Source organism: Vulpes lagopus, chromosome 21, assembly GCF_018345385.1.
Source record: "Vulpes lagopus strain Blue_001 chromosome 21, ASM1834538v1, whole genome shotgun sequence".
Taxonomy (NCBI): Eukaryota; Metazoa; Chordata; class Mammalia; order Carnivora; family Canidae; genus Vulpes; species Vulpes lagopus.
In genome coordinates, this window is record NC_054844.1 from 40,248,748 (window position 1) to 40,274,761 (window position 26,014).

At 38.7% G+C, this 26,014-nt stretch overlaps 2 protein-coding genes, 1 long non-coding RNA gene and 1 other non-coding gene across 5 annotated transcripts in view; 2 read left to right on the forward strand and 2 right to left on the reverse strand.

Annotated features, from left to right (window-relative positions):
• TUBA1B (tubulin alpha 1b) overlaps nucleotides 1-16,390 on the reverse strand; it is a 53,321-nt gene extending 36,931 nt beyond the window's left edge. Inside the window, exon 1 of the mRNA XM_041736602.1 lies at nucleotides 16,270-16,390. Coding sequence (XP_041592536.1) covers nucleotides 16,270-16,272 — 3 coding nt within the window. The 5' untranslated portion in view covers nucleotides 16,273-16,390. The remainder of the gene's footprint in view (nucleotides 1-16,269) is intronic.
• On the reverse strand, nucleotides 11,897-16,408 carry TUBA1A (tubulin alpha 1a). The gene is made up of 4 exons (XM_041736604.1): nucleotides 16,270-16,408; nucleotides 13,968-14,190; nucleotides 13,675-13,823; nucleotides 11,897-13,087 (listed from the first exon to the last, which is right to left on the reverse strand). The coding sequence occupies exons 1-4, from the start codon at nucleotides 16,270-16,272 to the stop codon at nucleotides 12,107-12,109; spliced, it is 1,356 nt and encodes a 451-aa protein (XP_041592538.1). The 5' UTR covers nucleotides 16,273-16,408; the 3' UTR covers nucleotides 11,897-12,106.
• The window catches only part of LOC121480227, a 44,298-nt gene continuing 34,650 nt past the window's right edge, over nucleotides 16,367-26,014 (forward strand). For both annotated transcript variants that reach the window (XR_005984914.1, XR_005984915.1), the window contains exon 1: nucleotides 16,367-16,517. This is a non-coding gene — a long non-coding RNA (uncharacterized LOC121480227). The remainder of the gene's footprint in view (nucleotides 16,518-26,014) is intronic.
• LOC121480444 lies at nucleotides 23,002-23,106 on the forward strand. The gene has a single exon (XR_005984966.1). It is a non-coding gene; the product is annotated as a U6 spliceosomal RNA (small nuclear RNA).

Here is a 26,014-nt window from a genome sequence, read left to right on the forward strand (position 1 = left end):
CCTGAGCCTCCAGTTTTTCCCCCAGTTTCTGTAAGACTATAGGCAGACCAGATCTCAACCTTTAGCTACTGCTTTCTGCTCAGCTTCTCAACCTATTATTAGTACTTTTGATGCAGTAATACCTCAAAGGGACAAGAGGCATCAAATGTAGGTTTACCTTTTTGTACTTCTTTTCTGTCTGAGATTTTAGCTTCCCAGCTGCTTTGGTAGCTCTCTGATTCCTATCAATAGAGTTTTAAGTTTTATTTATTTATTTATTTTTTTAGTTTTTAAATTTATTTCAGTAATTTCTGCACCCCCATGTGGGGCTTGAACTCATGAACCTGAGATCAAGAGTCACATGCCCTTCTGATGGAGCCAGCCAGACATTCCTAGATTTCTAAATTTTTAATTTTGTCCATATTTTCCAGCTGTTTTTTTTACTGCATATTTGGCCTACAACAAAATACTCTGCCATTATTGAGAGCAGAATGTCCTGCAGAATAAAAATAAAACAATAATTGAAGAAAATCCATGATATTCAGAGTCTACCTTATTTGCCTTTGTGTAAATATTGTGTCTATGTCAGCAGATGATTTTCTTTTTTTTTTAAGGTTATTTGTTTAAGTAATCTCTACCTTCAATGTGTGGCTTGAACTCACAACCCCAAGATCAAGAGTCACGCGCTCTATTGACTGAGTCAGCCAGGTGCCCCAAAGATGACTTTCTTTTTTTTCTTTTTTTTTTCAAAGATGACTTTCTATTTACCTTTGAGATGCCTTGAGTTTCAAGGGCATCAAGTGAATTTTTCATGTAAACTTTCTCTTTTTATGATCTTATTTTTACTATATCCATTATTTTCTTTATCCTTTCCCCCACCATCTCCTTCATAATTCTGAGTCTTCTAATTTTGCTTAGACAAGACATATTTAAAATCATCCTGTTAAATTGTACCTGCAGGCGATAAAATGATGCTTCCTCCCTCCCTTTAGCTCTAGAGAATAAGGCAATCATCAATGAAACTAACTGAAAACATGCCATAGTTTTATTTCCCAATACTCAATGTCAAGTTAATCTTTATAGTTTTTACACAGTTCTAATAATATCTTTTTTTTTTTTTTTTTAGTTTTATTTATTTATGATAGTCACAGAGAGAGAGAGAGAGAGGCAGAGACACAGGCAGAGGGATAAGCAGGCTCCATGCACCGGGAGCCCGACGTGGGATTCGATCTCGGGTCTCCAGGATCGCGCCCTGGGCCAAAGGCAGGCGCCAAACCGCTGCGCCACCCAGGGATCCCAGTTCTAATAATATCTTGATAGTATATCTTTGTAACAGGTTTTCATGTGGCTAGCAAGCTTACAACAATTTCTTATTCCCTAGAAATGAACCTATATTACGTTATCCTGCTCCGTCTAGTCAAGGCTGATCAACCCACAGGAGAAACAACCCAGACTGGGCCAGTGAGATCATTACTTCCAGGAATCTGACATTTGCAACAATTAAGTACAGAGATAGAAGTTTTAGAGCTGAGTAATTATGATACACAGCCTCTAAGATGGCCCCCATTGTTCCCCATCTCCTAGCATTCATGTCCTTATATAATGCTTTCTCCTTAAGTGTAAGCTGTATCTGGTGATTTTTTCTAATAGACTATAGCAAAAATAATAAGATGTTACTTCTGAGGTTAGGTTATAAGAAAAAAAACTGTTTTGGGGGGCTCTCTCTTGCTTTCTTTCTCTCTTGCTCTAAGGGAATCTAGTTGCCAGGTTGTGTACAGCCCTTTGAAGAGGCCCATGTGTTAAGGAACTGCAGGACTCCAGCCAGGCAGCAAAGAAATGAGGCCTTCAGTTGAACAGCAAGAAACCGAGGCTCTCAAAATAGATACTGAATTCTACCAACAACCACAGGAGTGCACTGGGAAGTGAATCCTCCGTCAGTTGTGCCTTCAGATTAACTGTAGCCATTAGTATGACTAAAATCTTTATGAGTGATCTTAAGCCAGAGGGACCCAGGTTACTGGCACCCATATTTCTGACCCTCACTTCCTCTCTCCAAAGGCTTGTTGCTCTAGTCTTTCCAGCGTAGCATTCCAACTGAGCAGCTTTCTTAGTTCTCAGCTCACCTTAGTTCCTCACCTCATGGTTTCCATATGAGTTCTGGCATTTAACTTATTTGGTCTGCTTTCCTGGAAACTGTCACTGGGCTGGGCCTTTCTGTGATATGTTGTAGCATGGATTCCTATGAATGCCACCCAGAATCCTTGGTTTTGCCTCCTTCTCCAGGTCAGACTTTTGTGTATCTTGACCTTCAATATTTTGGACACTTGAAGAGGTGTTGCTTTCCTAAATATGGGAACATGGAAGTCAGACAATCTGCCTAGTGGGCGTCTGCCTAGGTACCTGATACATTCTCTTTGAACTATTTCTGAGTACCTGGCCTGATCTCTTAAAGCTCTTTTTTCCGGGGCTAACTTCTCTTTGCCACATTATCTTGTATCCTTCTGATCCATTTTATCTTTTACTAGATTAGAATTAATGGTCTATAGTATTGTCATTTTCCTTCAGACCCCTGCCTTACCCTACCCTATTCACCAGATGGAAGCAATGCTCTATGTCTCAGTTATTTTTTATCCAGACTCTATGGAGATAGGCTCTAACTCAGTTTCATATCACACTTGCTTACCATGATAGCTGTGCTAGTTGTGATAGTAGTTGAATACATCCAGCTGGTTCATGTATGCAACTACATTTTTACCATATTTTATGGTATAGAATTTTGGGTCTACTTTTGTTCATTCCTCTTTGTAGAATTTTTAGTTGTATATTTTCACATGTTCATATGTATATTTTTTTGTGAAGAGTTTTGGTCTAGCCCTAAAATACTACCTAAACTTACTTCAGAGTGGAGGTGGGAGGGTCCAGTAAGTTTTCTCATTTTTCACCTTAGGTTGTCAGTCCCTTTAGATTGCTAAGACTTTTCATTTATTTTATTTTATTTTTTTAAAGATTTTATTTATTCATGAGAGACACACAGAGAGAGGCAGAGACACAGGCAGAGGGAACTCGACATGGGACTCGATCCTGGGTCTCCAGAATCAGGCCCTGGACTGAAGGCAGCGCTAAACTGCTGAGCCACTGGGCTGCCCAAGACTTTCCATTTAATTGCCAAATTTCAGTACCTTTACTTTTGCAGGTCAAAAGATTATTATCTTGAGCACACTGCTGTTAATATCAAAAACACTGATAAAAGGAATATTTATGAGGTATTTCCTAGGTAATCTTCAGAGCTTAGTGGTTTTAATCATTTTAAAGAATCTGATGAAAACTGTGTATTTTTTCTCCAGATGTGTTATAAGCCTTGTTTCAGTTATCTGTTGCTGTATATCATGTCACTCCAAAACTTAGTGACTTAGAACAACAACTATTTATTTTTTCTCACGATTCCTCTGTTTCATGTTGTGTCATCTGGTTCATTCATGTAGTTTCATTCAGCTAGAATCTTAGCTGGGGCTAGAATGTCTAGGATAGTCACATTCACATGTCTGGGGTCTTTGTGGTGGCTCTTGGGTAGAGTGTCCTAGTTGTTTTCCACATGACCTCTCTGAGTGAAAACAAGCTACCAGGCTTCTTAAGAGATTGACCTGGATCTGGCACAGCTTTCTTCTGTCACATTCTGTTAATCAAAGCAATCATAAGGCCAATGAAGATTTAAGGAGAGAGGAGTAGACTTTATTTCTTGATAGGAGAAATACCATGTACCTGAAGGAATGAGAGAAATGGTTAGAAATTTGAAAATGCTCATGGTAGATCTGTCTTTGGTTTCATATTCAAAAGGCAATGAATCTAATTCACCATATTAGAATTTTAAAAAACCCACATGATTATCTCAATAGATGCATGCGGAAAAAGAATTTGGCAAAATCCAACATCCATTTATTAAAAACAAACAAACAAACAAACAAACATTCAGCAACTAGGAATAGAAGGAAACTTCCTCAATCCAATAGAGAACATCAATGAAAAACTTACAGCCAGCATCATACTCAATGGTAAAATAGTAAACACTCCCGAAGATTGGAAACAAGACAAAAGTATCTGCTCTTATTACCTCTAGTCATCAAGAATGAACTCCTGCTTTTGATACTCTAAATTCTGTCTCTGAATTAAGCTAGATCATCAAAGGTCTACTTGCCTGGACTGCGCCATATAACTTCTGGTGGAATCTCTCTCTCTCTCTCTCTCTCTTTTTTTTTTTTTTTTTTTGGCTGGTATGTACTCTGATGTGATGCCAAAGTCTATATTAAAAAATAATATAAGACCCAGCAGTATTGCTAACATACACTGCCGGTGGGACTGAAAATTTGCACTATCAAATAGAGTCTGGCAGCATATTAGAATATTCAGCATAACTAAATTTTTTGTACTGGAAATACAATGATGATCAACATTAGGAAAGCTTTTTAAAAAATTTTTAAAATAATTCATCATAGGAGCACCTTAGTGGCTCAGTTGGCTAAATATCCGACTCTTGATTTTGGCTCATCTCATGATCTCAGGGTTGTGCGATTGAGCCCCCTTAAGGTTCCATGCCCAGCATGGAGCCTGCTGAAGTTTCTCTCTTTCTCTCTCTCCCACTGCCCCCCCCCACTCTCTTAAAAAAATAATAAATAATTCATCATATGTTGAAGAAGAAAAATCATGTCAACCTCCAAATATTACTGAATACATTTTAATAAAATTCAGCATCCTTTCAGGGCACCTGGATGGCTTGGTCAGTTAAGTGACCAAACTCTTGATTTTAGCTCGAGTCATGGTTCTCATCCTTCATATATAAACCATATCATTTTAAACTTTTATTTATTTATTTATTTATTTATTTATTTATTTATTTATTTATTTTAAAGATTTATTTATTTATTCAGAAAGAGAGAGAGAGAGAGAGGCAGAGGGAGAAGCAGGCTCCATGCAGGAAGCCCGACGTGGGACTCGATCCCAGGCCTCCAGGATCACACCCCGGGCTGCAGGCATTGCTAAACCGCTGCGCCACCAGGGCTGCCCCTTAAACTTTTATTAATGATAATTTAACTTCAATGACTATTTCAAAATTACCAGCCTCTCATCCATTTTTAATAGCTTGCCCTCCCTTCAAAACACCAGAGGTAAAAATCAGCATTCTTTACTATTGACCCAACATAATTGCTATTTCTCAGTTACCAAGTTTAATAACTATGTACAACGATGTTAGATAATGTGATTGGTATTTACTGGCTGTTTCTTTTCTTTAATTCCTTGTTTTTTCTTTCTTTCTTTTTTTTTTAATTCCTTGTTTTTTCTATCATGTTTTTCTATCATATGTTGTTTGACAGTAAACACAAGAATTAATTCTTGAGGGACGCCTGGGTGGCTCAACGGTTGAGCACCTGCCTAGCCACCATTGTTATATTTTATTTTTTAACATGAAGGAATTAATACACAGGAGAGAATTATGAAATTTATAGGATGGTCAAGAAAATATTTATTTAAAAAAAAGAATATTTATTTTGTTGTCAATTTTTAATTTTTTACATTTTAACTATCTCAAGATTCTTAAAACCTCATAGATTAAATAGCAAGATAAAAATGTTTTAATATTAACAAACCAGTTAAAATTAAAAAGTGAGCAAATCTTAGGCATAGATAACAGATTAGTGGTTTCCAGAGGTGGGGAGATGGGTCATAGGTGGTTAAAATGAGTGAAGGTGGCCAAAAGGTACAAATTTTCAGCTCTAGTATAAATAACCCATGGGGATATAATATGTAGCATGGTGACTATAGTTAATGATACTATATTACATATTTGAAATTGCTAGGAGAGTGGTCTCAAAAGTCCTCATGACAAGAAAAAATGTTTAAATATGTATGGTAATGGAATTTAACTAGACTTATTGTGGTGATCTCTCTGTAATATATACAAATATCAAATCATTATGTTGTACACCCAAAACTAATATTATATGTTAATTATAGGTCAATAAAAAATTACTATACTAAAAAAGTAAACAAAGGACTTGAATAGACATTTCTGCAAGGAAGATATCCAAATGACCAATTAGCACATTAAAAGATACTGAACATGAGGTGCCTGGATGGCTCAGTTGGTTGAGCCTCTGACTCTTGATTTGGGCTTGGGTCATGATCTTGGGGTTGGGGGATCAAGCCACCTGTTGGGCTCTGTGCTTAGTGTGGAGCCTGCTTGTTCTTCTCCCTCCCCCCACTCATGCTCTATCTTTCTCTCAAATAAATAAAAATAAATAAATACAAAGTAAAATATACTGAACATCAATTAGAGAAATGCAAATCAAAACCACAATAAGGTACTACCTCATACTGATTGAAATGACTATCATTAAAAGACAAAATAACATGGGAATCCCTGGGTGGCTCAGCGGTTTGGCACCTGCCTTTGGCCCAGGGCATGATTTTGGGGTCCCAGGATCAAGTCCCACATCGGGCTCCTTGCATGGAGCCTGCTTCTCTCTCTGCCTCTCTCTGTGTCTCTCATGAATAAAAGACAAAATAACAGAAATTTAACAAGTATTGGCAAAGATATGAAGAAACTGGAATCCTGTACACTGTTGGAATTTAACATGGTATAGACTCTATAGAAAAGAGTATGGGAGTTCCTCAAAAATTTGAACATAGAAAAAAAAAATTTGAACATAGAATTACCATATTATCCAGCAATAGCACTTCTGCATATATAAACAAATGAATTAAGAGCAGGGTCTGGAAGAGATGTTCATAAAGCATTATTCACAATAGTCAGAAGGGAGAAGTAACCCTAATGTCCACAGATGGATGAATGGATTAACAAAATGTGGTATATACATAGAATGGAATATTATTCAGACTTAAAAAGAAATTGTAACAATGCTATAACATGCATGAACCTTGAGGACATTATGCTAAGTGAAATAAGGTAGTCACAAAAAGACAAATATTTAAAATATGGTTAAGATGGCAAATTTTATGCTATGAGTATTTTACCACAACTAAAAATAAAGTAAAATGAATATATATAAAAATAAACAAAACAAAATTTTAATATGTAATGCTAATCTTAAAAAGATCTCTTTATAGATTTATAAAATTTATTTTAGATGTATTTGTAGCACTGTATTTTATGTTGAAAGCAGTTTGTAATTGAGAAACTATAATACCAAAAAGTTTAAGATTTCATTCCTGAAGCTTGACAAACTGTTTAAAAATGCTGAGTCATTTTCAGTTGGCTTCTATTTATGTTCTATTTCCATTTATTCATTTTTTTCCAGTTTACATTTTTGTTCTATGTTTAATTTTGGATAAGTTTTATTGTTTGTCTCCAATATATTATTATTTTCTTCTATGGTGTCTAATTTATTGTTAGGCCCATTTGGTATATTTTTTATCTCAGATATATTTTTCATCTCTAGAATTTGTATTTGCATTTTTTCCCATATCTCTATTTAAACTCATCCACTTTCTTGAATATATGTAATACAATTGTAGCTTCTAAGGTTTTGCATATTGATACATTAATGAATCTTTTATTTATTCTAATATAAGTAATTTCAAAACTATAAATGATATTACTAATATGATTACTGAAAACAGCTAAGTTTTTTAGATTTACTTTTTTTAGGATAGATCTTTCCATGGATATGAAATCAAAGTACTATGTGTTAAAGTCAGGTGAAATAATTCTGAATTAACTCTGTAGTTAAGCTACAACTTGATACTTGGTTAAATTCATTTGTTTCATTTTGCTTTTAATTTTTATACATTTTCCACCTTGATTTAATTCTTTATTATAAAATGTAATACAATTACATGTTTCTATAGTCAAATGATACAACAAATACATCCAAAGTTTGTTTGACCATGTTCCCTTCCCTGCAGGTAACCATATTTTTTAGTTATACTTTTTAAAATTGTGGTGAAATATATATAACATAAATTTTACCATCTTAACCCTTTCATTTATTTATTTACTATTTAAAAATTTTTTTTAAAGATTTTCATTTATTTATTCATGAGAAACACACACAGAGAGAGGCACAGACAGAGGCAGAGGGAGAAACAGGCTCCATGCGGAGCCTGACGTGGGACTTGATCCCAGGTCCCCAGGATCACCCTAGGCTGAAGGCGGCACTAAACTGCTGAGCCACCCAGACCACCCCAAATATTTCATTTTATTTTATTTTATTTTTAAATTTATTTATTTATGATAGTCACAGAGAGAGAGAGGCAGAGACACAGGCAGAGGGAGAAGCAGGCTCCATGCACGGGGAGCCCGACGTGGGATTCGATCCCAGGTCTCCAGGATCGCTCCCTGGGCCAAAGGCAGGCGCCAAACCGCTGCGCCACCCAGGGATCCCAATATTTTATTTTTTAAAGTAATCTCTACACCCAATGTAGGGCTTGGATTTATTTATTTATTTAGAAAGACATTCTGTCTTCACAGATCAGAAGTCTTTTTTTTTTTTTTTTTAAGATCTTAATTATTTATTCATGAGAGACACAGAGAGGGAGAGAGGCAGAGACACAGGCAGAGGGAGAAGCAGGCTCCATGCAGGGATCCTGATATGGGACTCAATCCTGGGACCTCAGGATCATAACCCCGGCCAACGCAGGCTTAACCGCTGAGCCACCCAGGCATCCCTCGGGCTTGAATTTATAACCCCAAGATCAGGAGCTGCATGCTCTAAAGACTGAGCCAGATAGGCACCCCTATTTTAGCCTCTTTAAAGTAAAATTTACTGTCATTAAATTACATTCTCAAAAAAAAAAAATTACATTCTCATTGTTGTACAACAATTGTCACTATTCATCTCCAAAAAAAAAAAAAATGTTTTTTAAATTTACTTATCTCTTTTAGTAGTCTCTGCACCCAACATGGGGCTTGAATTTATGACCCCAAGATCTAGAATAGTCACATGCTCTTCTGACTGAGCCAGTTTGGCACCCAAAAAACCTTTTTCATTATTGCAAACTAAAATTCTGTATCTGTTATACAATTACTTCCTATTATATCCTTCCTCCTAGCTCCTGGTAACCACTATTCTCCCTGAATTTGACTATTGTAGGTACCTCGTGTAAATAGAATCACACAATATTTGTCCTTTTGTATCTGGCTTATTTCACTTGGCTTAATATTTTCAGAGTTTATCCATGTTGTTGTATGTGTCAGAATTATATTTCTTTTTAAGGCTGAATAATATTGTATTGTATGTACATACTACATTTTGTTTATCCATTCATCTGTCAGTGGACATTAGGTTTGCTTCCACCTTTTGGTGATTGTGAATAAAGCTGCAGTGACATAGGTACATGAATATCTGTCACTGGTTTAAATTCTTTAGGGCATGGAGTGCCTGGGTGGCTCAGTTGGTTAAGTGTCTGCCTTTGGCTCAGGTCATGAGTCCTGGGATGGAGCCCCGCATTTGTGGAGAACCTGCTTTTTCTTCTCCCTCTGCCCCTTCCCTTGCTCATGCTCTCGCTTGCTCTCACTCACTCTCTCAAATAAATAAATAAAATCTTAAAAAAATTTATTTTGAGTATATACCCAGAGGTGGAAATCTTAGATCACATATTCTATGTTTAATATTTTTGAGGAACTGCCGTACTGTTTTCTTTTTTTTTTTAAAGATACATCATTTATTTTTTTTGTATTTTTTAAAAGATTTTATTTGCGAAAGAGACAGAGATAGTGACAGAGACAGTGAGAGAAAGCTTGAGTGGGGAGAAGAGGGAGAAGCAGGCTCCCCTGCTGAGCAGGGACCCTGAGATCATGACCTGAGCTGAAGGCAGACGCTTAACTGACTAAACCACCCAGGAGCCCTGCCATACTGTTTTCAATTGTTTTTCAAATCACACACAAAAATATTATGAGCTCATGGCTTTTAATAGCTTTTATATGGTTGAACCCAGTTTATTTAACTGAACCCAGTTAAAGTCACTATTATTTTCAATGTTCACCTTGTACCATTAGTGAGAGCCACTTCTACTTGACTTCTGCATCCTTTTTTTTCCTTTTGACTTCTATATCCTTTTGATATAATCTTTACTCTTTGATTATCTTCCTTGCTTTCTGGAATGCAAAAATATTTGGGGCTGAACCTGTATATTTTCTGTTCCAGGCTTGAACATCTCTAAAACATCTGATTCCTTTTAGTAGAAAATAGTATTTAAAGACCACCATCTGAGTAGCAGGGGTACTCATTCCTATATTGGTCCTAGGCCTTTTCAGTGGGCAAAATTATAGAATTTTTTTTCATAATAGAAAATATATAACAAATGCATATGTTATTTTTCTTTTTTTATTTTTTATTTTTTTTATTTTTTTTTTTATTTTTATTTATTTTTATTTTTCTTTTTTTAAAGATTTTATTTATTTATTCATGAGAGAGACAGAGAGACAGAGAGACAGAGACAGAGACACAGGCAGAGGGAGAAGCAGGCTCCATGCAGAGAACTCGATCCTGGGACTCCAGGATCACACCCTGAGCTGAAGGCAGCACTAAACCGCTGAGACACTCAGGCTGTCCAAATGCATATGTTATTTACAATTAAAATTATATCTCTTTTATCCTACACTTTACTCATTCAACCAATAATCATTATACATACATCTACCATATTCCTTGTATTTTGCCAGTTGCTGAGAGTGTACGTTAAAAACTTATATTTGATCTAGTTTCCGCATTGTTTTTTATCTGAATAAGTGAAGCCTTTTACTCCCCCATGCCCCAGCAAATCTATTTGCATTGGCTTCTAGCTAAAACTGCTGAGCAGTATTGGATTGGCTTTAAAAAAAAAAACACACAAAAACTAGTTGACCTTGGCTTATTTCTTATTTTTCATTGTTTCCATTAACTTAAACTCAGATTCCAGTAACTATAATAGTATCACACCCCTTTTTTGGCAGTGTCGAAGGAAAAATAGATTAAATAGGCTATAAGTACCAAAAAAAACCCTTCACCACAACTGGATATTATCCTAGAAGATAGTGTGATAGCACAAGAAAGTTTGCTATCCTTGGGTCCTTAACCTTTGGTCAGTTGGACTGGCAGCTGAACTATATTGTTGAAGAAACCATTGGCTTAGAACTGTTCCTCTCACTATGTTGGTGCTGATGCCAACAACTGCACTATTAGTTTTGTTCTTTGAAATTATTGGCCCATATTAAAATAATAATATATTTGGAGAGTTAAAATTCAGGTATATAACACATTTGAATGAGTAAATTTATCAGGGTTTCTATTACGACATTTAACTGAAAATAATTTGGAAAGTAAAGAACTAGGGAGCAATTGCTTGAAGAGCAGACTTCGAGAACCCAGGGTAGAGGAAACATTATAGCACTAGACACATGCCAAGATGAGAATGCATGAAAATAGGCTTAAGACATGATAAATGTATTTGGAATATTCACCGTTTTTAAAACGATTTTATTTATTTATTCATGAGACATAGAGATGTAGGCAGAGGGAGAAGCAGACTCCATTCAAGGAACCCAATGTGGGACTCCATCCCAGTACTCCAAGACCATGCTCTGAGCTGAAGGCAAATGCGCTTAACCGCTGAGCCACCCAGGTGTCCTGTGTATTCACCATTTTGTTAGTCATGAGACTAACAAAGCAACCAGACCTTTGTGTATTAGTGAATATCAATTCTAAAAAGTACTAGCATATAATGGAGTTAAAATTTAAGAAGAGCATGGATGTTATCTAATGGTAATTTGTAGCTATTTTGTATTTTATGATTAAGTTTTATGATATAGTAAATTTTAAAATAAGTCATAGTACATGTATAAGATACAGTGAACAGTTATTCTTTTTTCTCAGAACTAAGTACATGAATTTCAGACACCCAAATAGAAAACACAAAACTAAATTCATTTAAGACAGGGAATACTTTATTCAAACCCATCAGAGAAATGGACAGCTTGGGTCTGTAACAAAGCGTCGTGTTTTAAAGCATAGGTCAGTAATTGTATATGAGAGTATACACTGCTACATACAAATTAACTGATCAGAGCACAACTTTTCAATGTTCAAAACAGAATAAGCTTCCCTGTAAAAGCAGCACCTTTGTGACATTTTTAACTTTAGTATTCCTCTCCTTCTTCTTCACCCTCTCCTTCAACAGAATCCACACCAACCTCCTCATAATCCTTCTCCAGGGCAGCCATGTCCTCACGGGCCTCAGAAAACTCTCCTTCCTCCATGCCCTCACCCACATACCAGTGAACAAAGGCACGCTTGGCATACATCAGGTCAAACTTGTGGTCCAGGCGAGCCCAGGCCTCAGCAATGGCTGTGGTGTTGCTCAGCATGCACACAGCTCGCTGTACTTTGGCCAGGTCTCCACCGGGTACCACAGTGGGAGGCTGGTAGTTAATGCCCACTTTGAAGCCAGTGGGGCACCAGTCCACAAACTGGATGGTACGCTTGGTCTTGATGGTGGCAATGGCAGCATTGACATCTTTGGGAACCACATCACCACGGTACAACAGGCAGCAAGCCATGTATTTACCATGGCGAGGGTCACATTTCACCATCTGGTTGGCTGGCTCAAAGCATGCATTGGTGATCTCTGCTACAGAAAGCTGTTCATGGTAGGCTTTCTCAGCAGAGATGACAGGGGCATATGTGGCCAGAGGGAAGTGGATGCGGGGATAGGGCACCAGGTTGGTCTGGAACTCCGTCAGATCCACATTCAGGGCTCCATCAAATCTGAGGGAAGCCGTGATGGAGGACACAATTTGACCTATCAACCTGTTTAGATTAGTGTAGGTTGGGCGCTCAATATCGAGGTTTCTACGACAGATGTCATAGATGGCCTCGTTGTCTACCATGAAGGCACAATCAGAGTGCTCCAGGGTGGTGTGGGTGGTGAGGATGGAGTTGTAGGGCTCTACTACAGCTGTGGACACCTGGGGGGCAGGGTAGATGGAGAACTCTAGCTTGGACTTCTTGCCATAATCGACAGAGAGACGTTCCATCAGCAGGGAGGTGAACCCAGAACCGGTTCCCCCTCCAAAGCTGTGGAAAACCAAGAAGCCCTGAAGACCCGTGCACTGGTCAGCCTGTTAGAAAAAAGGAATAGAGAAAACCTATTACTGCTCTTCGCAATATCATCCTAAGTAAATAGATTTCCACTTTTCATGCAACTCCAACAATATAGATCTTATTTTGACAAGAAATGCTTTTAAATACATGGAGGCCTTCCTAGACTTCCTAAGCATTTCTTTTTTTTTTTTCTAATTTTTATTTATGTATTATAGTCACAGAGAGAGAGAGAGAGAGGCAGAGACACAGGCAGAGGGAGAAGCAGGCTCCATGCACCGGGAGCCCGATGTGGGATTCGATCCCGGGTCTCCAGGATCGCGCCCTGGGCCAAAGGCAGGCGCTAAACCGCTGCGCCACCCAGGGATCCCTCCCAAGCATTTCTTAATTAAAAATATCTTCATTAACATTTGTAAAACAGCACCCAAGTAGTTCATGTTTCAATTGAATTAAAAAAAAAAAAACTGTAAAGGAGTAGTTCACCTCACTCTATTACATTTCAATTCTGCATTTGAAATGAAAAAAACAAAAAACAAAAAACAAAACATCATATCTCAAATGTCTTCCTTCGGATCCTTATTTACTTTATTCTTAAGAATAAACATACCAGTTTCCGAATTCGGTCCAAGACAAGGTCAATGATCTCCTTGCCAATGGTGTAGTGCCCTCGGGCATAGTTATTGGCAGCATCTTCCTTGCCTGTGATGAGCTGCTCAGGGTGGAAGAGCTGGCGGTAGGTGCCAGTGCGAACTTCATCTGGAAAAGGAAAACAAGGTGGCCACCCATCACTAACAACCTGCATGACCCTGCTCAGCCCCAGGCTGTCTGTCAATGGAGCCTCAGACAGACCTCCTGTCCCAGAGCCCCGGGAGCTCACTTGGGTTACTGAGGCCAACTCACCAATGACTGTGGGCTCCAGGTCTACAAACACTGCCCTGGGCACATGCTTGCCAGCGCCCGTCTCACTGAAGAAGGTGTTGAAGGAGTCATCTCCTCCCCCAATGGTCTTGTCACTTGGCATCTGGCCATCGGGCTGAATGCCATGTTCCAGGCAATAGAGCTCCCAGCAGGCATTGCCGATCTGGACACCTGCCTGGCCAACGTGGATCGAGATACACTCACGCTATGGGAAGGAAAAGAGGAAAATTGTAAATTAGGTTATGGTAGCATTTTGAATTTTTAGTTAATTTTTGAAAATATTTCTAATAATATACAGGTATTCTTCAGGTTTAGTTGAGATTATCCCTAATTCAATAGAAATGATTAAGGAAAGCACCTGCTACAAATGCTGCAGATGGGTGTGGTCTGAATAATAATGTTGCACTGTTTCGCACATGTGCAAGCCCATTGTTTCCAGTCATGCTTAAATAGAAATTTTTTTATTTAAAAATATTTAAAGCACAGATTTTGTAAAATGAAGCAAATTAAATTTAATCATTAATTAGTTGGAATCAATATTACTATTCTTGCCCCTTTAAATAAGAGTTTCTTCTACATATGACTTGGTATTTTAACATGGACATCTGTGCTGCAGCTGAAGCTAGATGCCACACCCCTTTGCAGTGTATCTGCAGAATCCATTAGTACTAGGGGATTGGAAGCTAACAAGGTCTGCCTCCTGCACTGCTGCATTGCTGCATTTGCTGTGCCTGGTACTAGCCTGTTCTGTCTGCTACATTATTTAACAGAGTAAGTTCTATTTCCAGAAACTGCCTACATGATCTCATTGTGCTATTAGCCAGTTTTCCTTCTGTGACCCGGGCTGGGACCATATGCCTAAATTGAAATGAATTAATGTAGATTCACTAGAACAAAAGACAGCTGAACAGAGAGTACATAGTTCTTTGTCTGCAGCATTTTCATTACTTAAAAAGATGTCCTTCCAGAATCTTCTCCACTGCAAAATAAAAAAAAAAACCCTGAAAAATTATTAGAATCTTTAAAACAATAGTTCCTAAATTAGAAAAGTATCAGAGGACCTACCTAAGAATAAAAGCTCAGTGCAAGGATAATGAAATATTTATTTAAAATAACAAAATAGTATTTTCATTCTGAGATTCTCTACTCACCACAGAATATTTCTACTCATCAAGTTCAATAAGAGATTTTCTTCCCTATAGTCTTTAGGGCTACAGCTTCCATTGTCTAGCCATTGTCTATTCACTGACATTTGGGCGGGGGCTGGGGGCGGGGGGTGGGGAAGGGCGTTTCCCTGGGTCCTGGGCAGTAGGGTACCCTGGCTCTCAAAGTGAGCTTTTTCTCTTGCTGGACGTGCGGCTAGCACACAGACAGACAGACACACACACACACACACACACACACACTTACTCCAGTCAGGGCGGGGTCGCCCCAGACCAGACTTTAAAGGGCTTGTGAAGAGAACCGTGATTTTGCATCTCAAGAAGGAAATATTTCATCTACGTTTTAACAGTGAATGAAAAACCTTTTAACGCCTACAATTCCACAACGATGAAAGGCTTTTAATAAAAGTCTCCAACAGAGGAGGCTTAGAGAGGGCGAGCGAACCCCGCCCAGCGGCTCCGAGGCCGGAGAAGCCAGAAACAAACAACTCCGCCCCTGCGCCGCCCCACGCCGGCTGCCCGGGGTCCAGCAGAAACCAGCCATTTCCCCCGTGCATGCGCGGGTGTCTCCCTAGAACGCCGCCGACCCTGGAGGGATCTTCTTCCTCGAGCCCGGGGCTGCGCTTTGTCCGCTCCTCTCCCCCTCCCCCCTGCCCGACTGCACCCGCCGCGCCCGGGGCTTGGGGACCTCTTCTCGCCCTCCCCCTGGGACCAGCGCCAGGAAGAAAAGCCTGTCCGAGTCACACATACACCGGGGCCGCCTTTCCCTGCCCCAGATCCTGTCGTCACCGACTGACGGGCTGCTCGCGGCTCGGAAGGGCTCAGATAACAAGGACTCGCTCGGCGCCGCCTTTGTTCTTCCCCACGGTTCTGCTGCGCCCCGGGCGCAGTCCTGGCTGCGCTCCCGCACCCGCACCCGCACCCGCACCCGCACCCGCACTGCGGCGGCGGCCGGGCTCGAGGATTTGGGGCAGCGAAGCTACACCTCGCAAACAAAGCATAAAGGCTGACCCGTACCCAAAGAAGCTGTAAAGGAAAGAAGGCTTCAGGTTTTCCCAGCAGATCTTGGGGGGCTGACCCCACCCAAGGGCCACAAAGAGCCAGAGAAGGAAGATTCTTACCATGGTTGCTGCTTGGCGGCTGCCGGGCGGATGGCGGAGAAGAGGAGAGGTTGTTGCTTCTTACAGCGCGACTCTTAGGCGGTCGATGTAAGAGAACCTGCGGCACACGGGCGGATGCGGCTCCCTATATACAACTCGGTCACCATGGGGATGGGCTGGGGCCTTTTCCTGTTGGTCCAGACCCCCTCAATCTGCCCGGAGAAGTCACGACAGGAGAGTGGTGATTGGTGCAAGCAACATGGGATGAGGTAATCTCTCCCCCACCCCTTTTTCCCTAGCATCCATAGACTGTTTGCATCCTCCAGACAAAGAGACTGTGCAAAAACAGTCAGCCGAGCATCCATGATGGGGTGGGGTTGGGGGGCGGGTGGAGAAAAGAAGAAAGAAAACTTGAATTGGATGATTTTGCTATTGCTTAAACCTCACACTTACAGTTAAAATCACCAGTGTAGGTTTTTTTTTTTTTTTTCTCCAACACTTAGATCGCAGAATTTGTGTTCACATGAAATATTTGATGGAAAATTACTCCCAGCTCCTCAAAGTATACTAAGTTCTACCACATTCGGTGAGGCTTCAACGTCTCTAATTGCTTTATAGATAAAGTAGGAGAAAAGATGGGAATGATGCTTAAAATGGCTTGGGTGCATGTGATTTTTTTTTTTTAATATAAAAAGAAGGTTCAGTAATAGAGCCATCCAAAATGGCTTTTCAGGTTCAAGTAATTTATCTTCAGACCTTCTTTTGCACCCCTCCCCCAAATAGCTAAACAAAAGGGAGGATGGAAGAAAACCATACTAAATATGGAAGCACACAAGTAGTTCTAACACGGTGATAATTAAGATCTAAGAAACCTACCCTAGTTAGTCTACTAGAAATACTCTTTTACCAGAAGTCTGTGTGATTACTATATTTTATGTAGTGTATTATTCCTTAAGATGAATCATCTTTCCTGATAACAGAATTGAGAAAATACAAGGAGTTCAGAAACTAGTTCTAGTACCTGTGCATGCAGTTATTCTCGGCATTGTTCTCCACCCCCTCTTTTTCTGGAAAGGAAGAGAATAACTAAGACATCAAATTTAAAAGGAGAGCTGTATAATGTAAGAAAGAAGACATTTTATAATTTTGTCTCCATCCACAGACAAGTTTGTCAGCTCGATAACTGCATTTCTTTTTTTATGTAGTTCTTGTGTGAATTCAGTAAATCTTCTCAGAGATTGGACTTCTAACTGTGGGAATTGTAGACAGCCTCACACCGTTGCTATTCAACTAGAGACTCTGGTGGTTGCTCAATTGCCTCTTGGGACAAAAAGGCTTTGCTTTCAGCCCTAGGAAATGGATTGCAGTAACATTCTTTTGCTATTTAGAAAGGCTCTATTATCAACAAAGATGGGCTCTGCAGAATAAGACTCTGGACTGATTACCACCTGACGTTGCTAATGAAATTTCGGAGGTAAAGAAGTTCGTTATGACCACCGAAGCTGAAAATTATATTTTGGCAGATGATTTTTATGTTCAGTTTTCAGCAACAGATTTTCAGGGTCTGCAGCACCATTTACAGTGCTCTGCAGAGCCCATTCATTCCTGCTGGGCTGGCAGGCAGAGCAGGCGTGGGAGGGAGGGACTTGAAACAGCTGCTGCAGGTTGTGGTGTGACAATGGCTGCCGTGGATTTTTCTAGTCTGCTATCCATAGCTCTGCTTTACTTGTTCAAATATGCTGCAGTAGTCTCCTAGAAAAAATAAAACCCGGCACACATATCATATTTATCTACTTCTTGCATATTTTATAGGAAAGATAATCTTCAACATCATCTTATCTCCATCCTTTTAGCAAATAAAAGTATATTTCAGTAAAAAGACAGGAGAATTAAGGACAACTCAAATATTTCCTCACCTAGAAGTACATTTAATAAAAATAAGAATTAAATGGCATTGGGGAGTATAAGGATTTATAAGTAGCTCATTGAAAATACTTCTTATAAAATTGTAATAAGTCAAATAAATGAAACACTACTGGACCATGGTAAAGTGTACAGATCTTTCCTTATGGAATGAGAGGCAGTCTTGAATTTTATTTTCTTTACAATATAAAAGAAATATGTCATTTCCCCAATAGTCTCAGTTCTTTATGCAGTTACAGAGGATTAAATAAAAGAGAGGCGTGTTCATGCAATTGATTCTTTGTAATTCTATCTCAGAGCTATTCTGTTCCTTATGCAAATGAGGATTTTTCTTCTCTTGAGCATAAGTAACAATAAGATCTAGGTCAGAAATAGATTATTTGAGCACTGATCATCTTAAAAGTATAAATGGGAGAGCAGGGGGGAAATAACTAATCTATTCTTTTTTCCCTCATTATTTGACTTACTAGCATGTGGACTATTAAAAAATTTTTTTACTAGTTCACCTCTTATTTTTTCCTACCAATCTCTTTAGCTTACATAAATATATATCTCTAAGTATTCTACTAATAATTCATTCGTGTATCCTTTCTCTTATAATATTTGTAGAATTTAAATTATTTATTTATGTGTCTACACCCCTTCTCCATTAAAATGTGAATCCTAGTCCCTGGCAAAGTGCCAAGCATACACTAGACATTATATATATGTTTGTTGATTTAAATGAACGGTTTCTCTCTGTGCATATTTTCACTAACTACTCTAACGCCTAGTAATTTAAAGGTATTTAACCAGTATTTTGCTTTTTTTAAAAAAAAGATTTTATTTATTTATTCATGAGAGACACAGAGAGAGGCAGACACAGGCAGAGGGAGAAGCAGGCTCCATGCAGGGAGCCTGATGTGGGACTGAATCCTGGGACCCCAGGATCATGCCCAGGGCCGAAGGCAGGCTGCTAAACCACTGAGCCACCCAGGGATCCCCAGTATTTTACCTTTTTTTTTCAAAAAGCATTTACTGAGTGTCTACAGTGAGCTCTTGACCATCCTAGATAATGTGAGTAATTCAGAGGTAGTAGTGTGGTCTCTTTTCTCTAGTCTTTCAATCTAATTGAAGAAGTAAAACAAGCACATGTATATAGGAGAACAGCATGTGTTTGTGTGTATAGGGAGAGGAGCTTTGTAGAATCCATTGCATGTATTATAACTTACGTAGGAAACAAAAAAGTCGTATAACACTTTTTTCTTCTTAATTCTTCATCTCCTATTTATCCCTAAATCCATTCAATCTGGATTCTGCTCTTACCACCCCTTCGAACCAAATGCCCTCCATTGTTGTTGTAAATCCACTGGATACTTTTCAGTTCTTGTTGACCTGTGATTAGCTTTGTCACAGTTGATATCTCTTTCTTGGGACACTTTCTTCCCTTGTCCTCAGAAACTCTACATTTTCTGGGTTTCCCCCTTACATTTTTTTGTTTCTTCTCTGTCACTGCTGGTTCCTCCTCCTCTCCCAATTTTTAAATGTTGGCATTTCTCAAGGTTCAGTCCTAGATTCTTTCCTCATTTTATTCCATATGATCTTAGTCACTCCTAGTAGACGGTAAGTGCATTCGTTCCCAAGGCTTCAAATCCTTTTTATATGCCCATCAATTATTAACAACTCCTTTTAGTTTCAGATTGTGTAGTAAACTTCTGGTCTCTGGCAGAGTTTCCCACAGGTATCCCAAATTGAACTAGTTATCTTCTCATAAATATGCACCTCTTACAAGGTTCTCTTGCTCAGCAAATGGAGTAGCATACATTTGGTTTCTCAAATCAGAAATGAGAATTACTTTTGATATCTTCCTCTCCCTTTCTAACCACCATAAAATCAGTCTCTAAGTCCTGTCAGGTCTACTTCCTGAATCTCAAATCTTGTTCTTTTCTATCTCAACTGCCTCCATTCTAGTAAGTACATCATCTTTTACCTGGACGTCAGTGCCCTCCTAGATTTTCTATACATTTACTCTTTCTTACCCTTATTCATTTCAGTCTTCACACAGCCAAAGTGATCTTATGATACATCTCACAGGGGCACTTAGGTGGCTCAGTGGTTAAGCGTCTGCCTTCGGCTCAGGGTCCTGATCCCAGGGTCCTGGGCCAAGTCCTGCATCAGGCTCCCCTTGGGGATCCTGCTTCTCCCTCTGCTTATGTCTCTGCCTCTCCCTTTGTGTCACTCATGAATAAATAAAATCTTAAAAAAAATACATCTCACATATCATGTCACTCCACTGCTTAAAGCAGATCAATGGCTGCCTGTTAGTTTTAAGATGAAGATCTCAAATCCTTAATATGGCTGCTTTAATTCCATAACGGAAGTAAGTTGTATACTTAAAAATCTGTAAAAAGATATATTGATTTAAAATTGTGTTAAAATTCAGGTCATTTCCTGAGAGTTGATTTTGATAGGGAGGAGGGAAGCAAAGAGGTTATAAAAGCTAGATAGTCACTTTATAATTACTTGTTATGCTATAAAATTATGTTTTATTCATTTTTGTATTTATCCAATTCTTATAATAAAAAATTTAACAATATAAACCCATGAGTTCATAAAGATACCCCACAAAGGAAAAATAAAAATAGGAAAAAAATGAATTAAAATAATAATCTGGGCAGCCCGGGTGGCTCAGCAGTTTAGCGCTGCCTTCAGCCCAGGGCGTGATCCTGGAGACCCAGGATCAAGTCCCACGTTGGGCTCCCGCATGGAGCCTGCTTCTCCCTCTGCCTGTGTCTCTGTCTCTCTGTCTCTCTCTGTCTCTCATGAATAAATAAATAAAATCTTAAAAAAAATAATCATCTGATACCATTGTACCACTGGAAATAACTATGGCACCAACTCCATACTCTACACATTGGCAATCAAATAAAGATTTGAGGGATTCCTGAATGGCTCAGTCAGTTAAATGGCTCAGTCAGTTAAGAGTCAGACTTTTGATTTTGACTCAGGTTATGACTTCAGCATCATGAGATCGAGCCCTTGAGTAGGGCTCCATGCTGGGAGTGGAGACTACCTAAGATTTTCTCTTTCCCTTCAGGAAAGAAAAAAGGGAAAAACAATAGATAAAGATTGTGACAAGACTCTTGATAATTGTTAAATTTTAATGATATGTATATGGAGTTCATTATACTCTTCTCTATTTTTGTGTATGTTTGAAAATTTCTTAATAAATTAAGAATTTCTTAATAAAATAAGTACTAAAAGGAGGAAATCGTGGTTGCTGAAGACAAATTTTATCCTGCTACCTTGAGTAAGTGCATTTCAAGAGAAGGAAATTTCAAGAGAAGGAAAAGGTCCTTTTATTAAGACTTATGGCTTATCATGGAAGCCTTCACTCCGAAAGGCAGCTTATAACCAAATGGGACAGGAGTAGAGTACTTTGAACAGAGAGCATAATATTAGCAAAGACATAGTATGATGATGATGATCTGGTGCCTGTACAAGGGAGAGCAAATATGTTGTCTCAATTTGGGCATGCAAATGAGTTGTGGGTGGTGTGTTATATGTGGGATGGGGAGCTAGTTAATGAAGCATTTTGAACTCTGATCTGAAGAACGAGTTTGGGCTTGAGTCAATAGGCAGTGTGAAGCTTTTGTATTATAAAAAAGAGTAGACAACATTTTAATAAAATTAACACTAATTTTTATAAAATATTTATTTATTTGCCACAGAGAGAGAGCACAAGAAGAGGGGAGCAACAGGCAGAGAGAGAGGGAGAAGCAGGCTCCTTGCCGAGCAGGGAGCCCAATGTGGGGCTCCATCCCAGGACCCTGGGGTCATGACCTGAGCCAAAGGCAGATGCTTAACCGGCCGAGCCACCCAGCCCCCCCCTATAAAATCAATTTATAAAATTAATCTGACAGCTAAGTGGAGTAGGAAAAGAGACTGGAGATAATGGCACCAATAAGGAAGTGATTGCAATAATCTAAACAGAAGTTCTCAGACTTCATAATTTGTGGAGATGGTTAGAAAGAGATAACAGAAGGGACTATCCAAAGGAAGAATCTCAGTGGTGACTGGCTGAACATGAAGCAAAAACGAGAGAGTAGAAATTAACCCTTAAAGTTTTGAACTTGGTGGGGGTGCCTGAGTAGCTCAGTTGGTTAAGCATCTGCTTATGCATCTCCACCTCTCTATTCCTTACCTTTGTCAGATTCTCCAAGTATAACCCAGAATTTTAAGTTATGCTGCTGAATGGGAAACACCATTGATGTGCATGGAGTTATGTTCAGCACATAAAAAGCCTTTCTGTCTTTTTTCTTCTTTATTTTGAGAACTTTTTGTTGAAGGATATCATACACACATAAATGTTTACCAATCATAAATGTACAATTTGATGAATTTTTGCAAACTTAACCTTATTACTAGTGTAACTAGCATGCAGATCAAGAAACAGAACATTATCACTATCTGAGAAGCCTCCTTCTGGTACCTCTACCCACTCACAATCTGCTGTAGAAGGTAATACCCAATGGGGTGCCTGGGTGGCTCATTTGGTAAAGTGGCTGAGTTTTGATTTCCACTCAGGTCATGATATCAGGGTCCTGGGATAGAGCCCTATATTTGGCTCCACTGCTGTGAGAAGTCTGCTTGAGATTTTCTATCCCTCTCTCCCTGCCCCTCCCCCCACTCACGACCCACTGTCTCTCAAATAAATAAATAAATCTTTTTAAAAAAGGTGATACACAGTGATTTATAGCACAATAGATTTGTTTTGCCTGTTTTTGAACTTTATAAAAATGTAATGGATTCTTTTATTTATGGCTTATTTCACTTACTATTATGTTTGTGGTGCTTACTTCAGCAGCGCATATACTAAAATTGGAACAATACAGAGAATATTAGCGTGGCTCCTTCGTAAGGATGACACACAAATATTATGTTTATGAAATTTAATCATACCATTGAATGTAATTGTAAATTGTTTTCATTGCTGTATAGTCTTTTATTGTATGAATACGCCATAATTTATTTATCCATTTCCTAGTGTTAGAGGATATTTGCATTATTTCTAGTTTTTGGCTAATACCAATGACATTGCTATAAGCGTTCTTATACCTGTGTTTGGATGAATATACTTACAGACTTCTGCTATATATATTTCTGCTGCTATATACCTAGGAGTAGTAGAGCTGTGGGGTAATAGGGCATGTATATGTTCAGCTTTAATAGAAAAACTGCAAATTTTCCCAAAGTTGTACACTCCCACTAACAGTGCAGGAGAGTTCTGTTTCTCATCCTCCTTCATTGTAGCCATTCAGGAGAGTTCATAGTATGATATCCATCACATTGTGACTATTGAGGTTGACACCTTTTCATGTGTTTATTGTCCATTTGAATATTCTCTTTGGTGAAATGTCCGTTCAAGGCTTTTTCATATTTTTTTCATGGATTGGCTGTCATTATCTTAGTATTTGGTTGGAGTGCATTATATATTATGAATAAGAATCCTTTATTGGATTTGAAGATTATAATATAAAAATTTTTTTTCCCATTCTGCAACTTGCCTTTTCATTCTCTTAATGTTGTCATTTGATGAATGGAAGTTCTTGATTTTAAGTAGTTGTTTATCCATTTTTTCTTTATTGTTAACATTTTTAAAAAGATTTTATTTTTCAGTGATCTCTGCATTCAACGTGAGGCTTGAACATACAACTCTGAGATAAAGAGTAGCAAGCTCTACCAACTAAGCCAGCCAATCACCCCTATTGTTATCATTTTTTTGGTTGCATTTAAGAAATCTTTGCCTATAGACAGGTCACGAATATATTCTTCTAAGGGATTTATTGCTTAAGCTTTTACTTTAGTTTCACAATACATATGGGAACTGATACTTGTGTGTGTGTTTGATGTGATGTAGAGATCAGATCTATTTTTCCCCCATATGGATATCCAATTGATCCAGCACTGTTTATTTATAAGACTATTTCTGCCCCCACAGGACTGCAGTGACATTTTCTTCATGATTTAAGGCACCATATGTATTTATGGGAAGCTTCCTCTCACTAGCTCATATATTTCAACTTTATTATTTTCTAAATTTTATAATCTTTTTTAACCCAAGTAATTAACTCATATGGATGATCAGCCCTATATGTTTCAAACATTTATTCATTTGTTTCTTCTTTTTGGAAACACATATTGGTTGTCTACTAAATTGCATGTATTGGACCAGGCATAGTGCAGTGTAATTAGATGTTTATTTGGCTAAGATTTAATTAGATAAAATGCATTCTGATAAGTCCCAAGAAAGAAGTAAGGCATGATCCTGTGCAAGGAGATACCTATTACCTATAACCTCTAGATCTTTGGAGGACGGTGTGGTATGGAGAATGCAGGAAGTCTTCCTGGAAGAGGCAATTCTTGAGGTTGTCTTGAAAAATAAATAGAAGTAGCAGGTACAAATGGAGAAAAGAGTGCACGTGCAAATACAAGACAACTGGATTAGTTTCAGAAACTAAAGTGGAAGTGGTTTGTTATGGTTTGTTACATAAAGTGTAAGGAAAGGGGGATTGGGGAGGCTGGAAGATTAGATGAAGAACTGATTGTGAGGGACTTTGTTTCAAACTCAATGAGAGCCATTAAAGGAAATAGGAATAATGAACTTTGCATTTCAAAAAGATACTTCTGACTGCAGCTATGTGCAGAAAGAAAAGATAGAACAGTGTTGAGGATCAGGGGTTATAATGCAGGAAGACTGGTTAGAAAATTGCTGATTAGTAGATGGTAAGACAGACTCAAGGAAATAGAAAGAAGTAGACATATTTGGGAAATATGTGGAAGATTGAGTCTAGAGCTGGTGATGTCTAGGAATCAGGAGCAATGAGCAGTGAAGGATGGGGCAGCTGCTCCAGAGTTAGGCAGAACTGGCTTCAATTCTCCTTTCTGTCACAATTTAGCAAGGTTGGAAAGACCTTCTGGCTTTAAAGAATGTATTGGAAGAGTTTGAGACTGAAAGCAAGGAGACTAAGTAGGAGGCTATTACAATCATCTAGACTTTATGATAAGGGCTTGACTAAGGCTAAAGCTATAGGGACAGAAGGAAAGAGATGGATTGAAAGGAGAGAAATGGATTGAGGAATATTTGGGAGGTAGACTTACCAGATTGAGAGCAGACTTAAAAACAGCAAAGGTGGGTGCCTGGCTGGCTCAGTAGGTAAAGCATGCAACTTAAAAAAAATGTATTTGTTTATTTATTCGTTTGTTTGAGAGAGACACACACACACATGCCTGCACACAAGGGATGGAGGAGGAGCAGAAGAGAAGGGAGAGGGAGGGGGAAAGAATCTCCAGCAGACCTAACATTAAGTGGGGAGCCCCATGTGAGGCTTGATCCCTGGACCCTGTGATCATGACCAGAGCTGAAACCAAGATTAAGTTGCCTAACCAAGAGCCATCCAGGTGCCCCAAGTATGTGACTTTTGATTTCAGGGTTGTGGGTTTGAGCCCCATGTTGGGTGTAGAAATTACTTAAAAATGAAATCTTAAAACAAAACAGAAAAGGATTTAAAAAAGAAGAAGAAGTGTCAGAAAAAGAAAAAAAGGAGGGGCACCTGGGTGGCTCAGTGGTTGAGCATCTGCCTTTGGCTCAGGTTGTGATCCTGGGGTCCAAGGATTGAGTCCTGGATCAGGCTCCCCATAGGGAGCCTGCTTCTCCCTCTGCCTATGTCTCTACCTCTGTGTGTGCGTGTGTGTGTCTCATGAATGAATAAATAAAATCTTAAAAAAAAGAAGAAAAAAAGATAAAGAAGGACTGGCCAAAAGAGAGAGAAAAGCAGAAGATATGTTACAGAAAGGAAGGGCA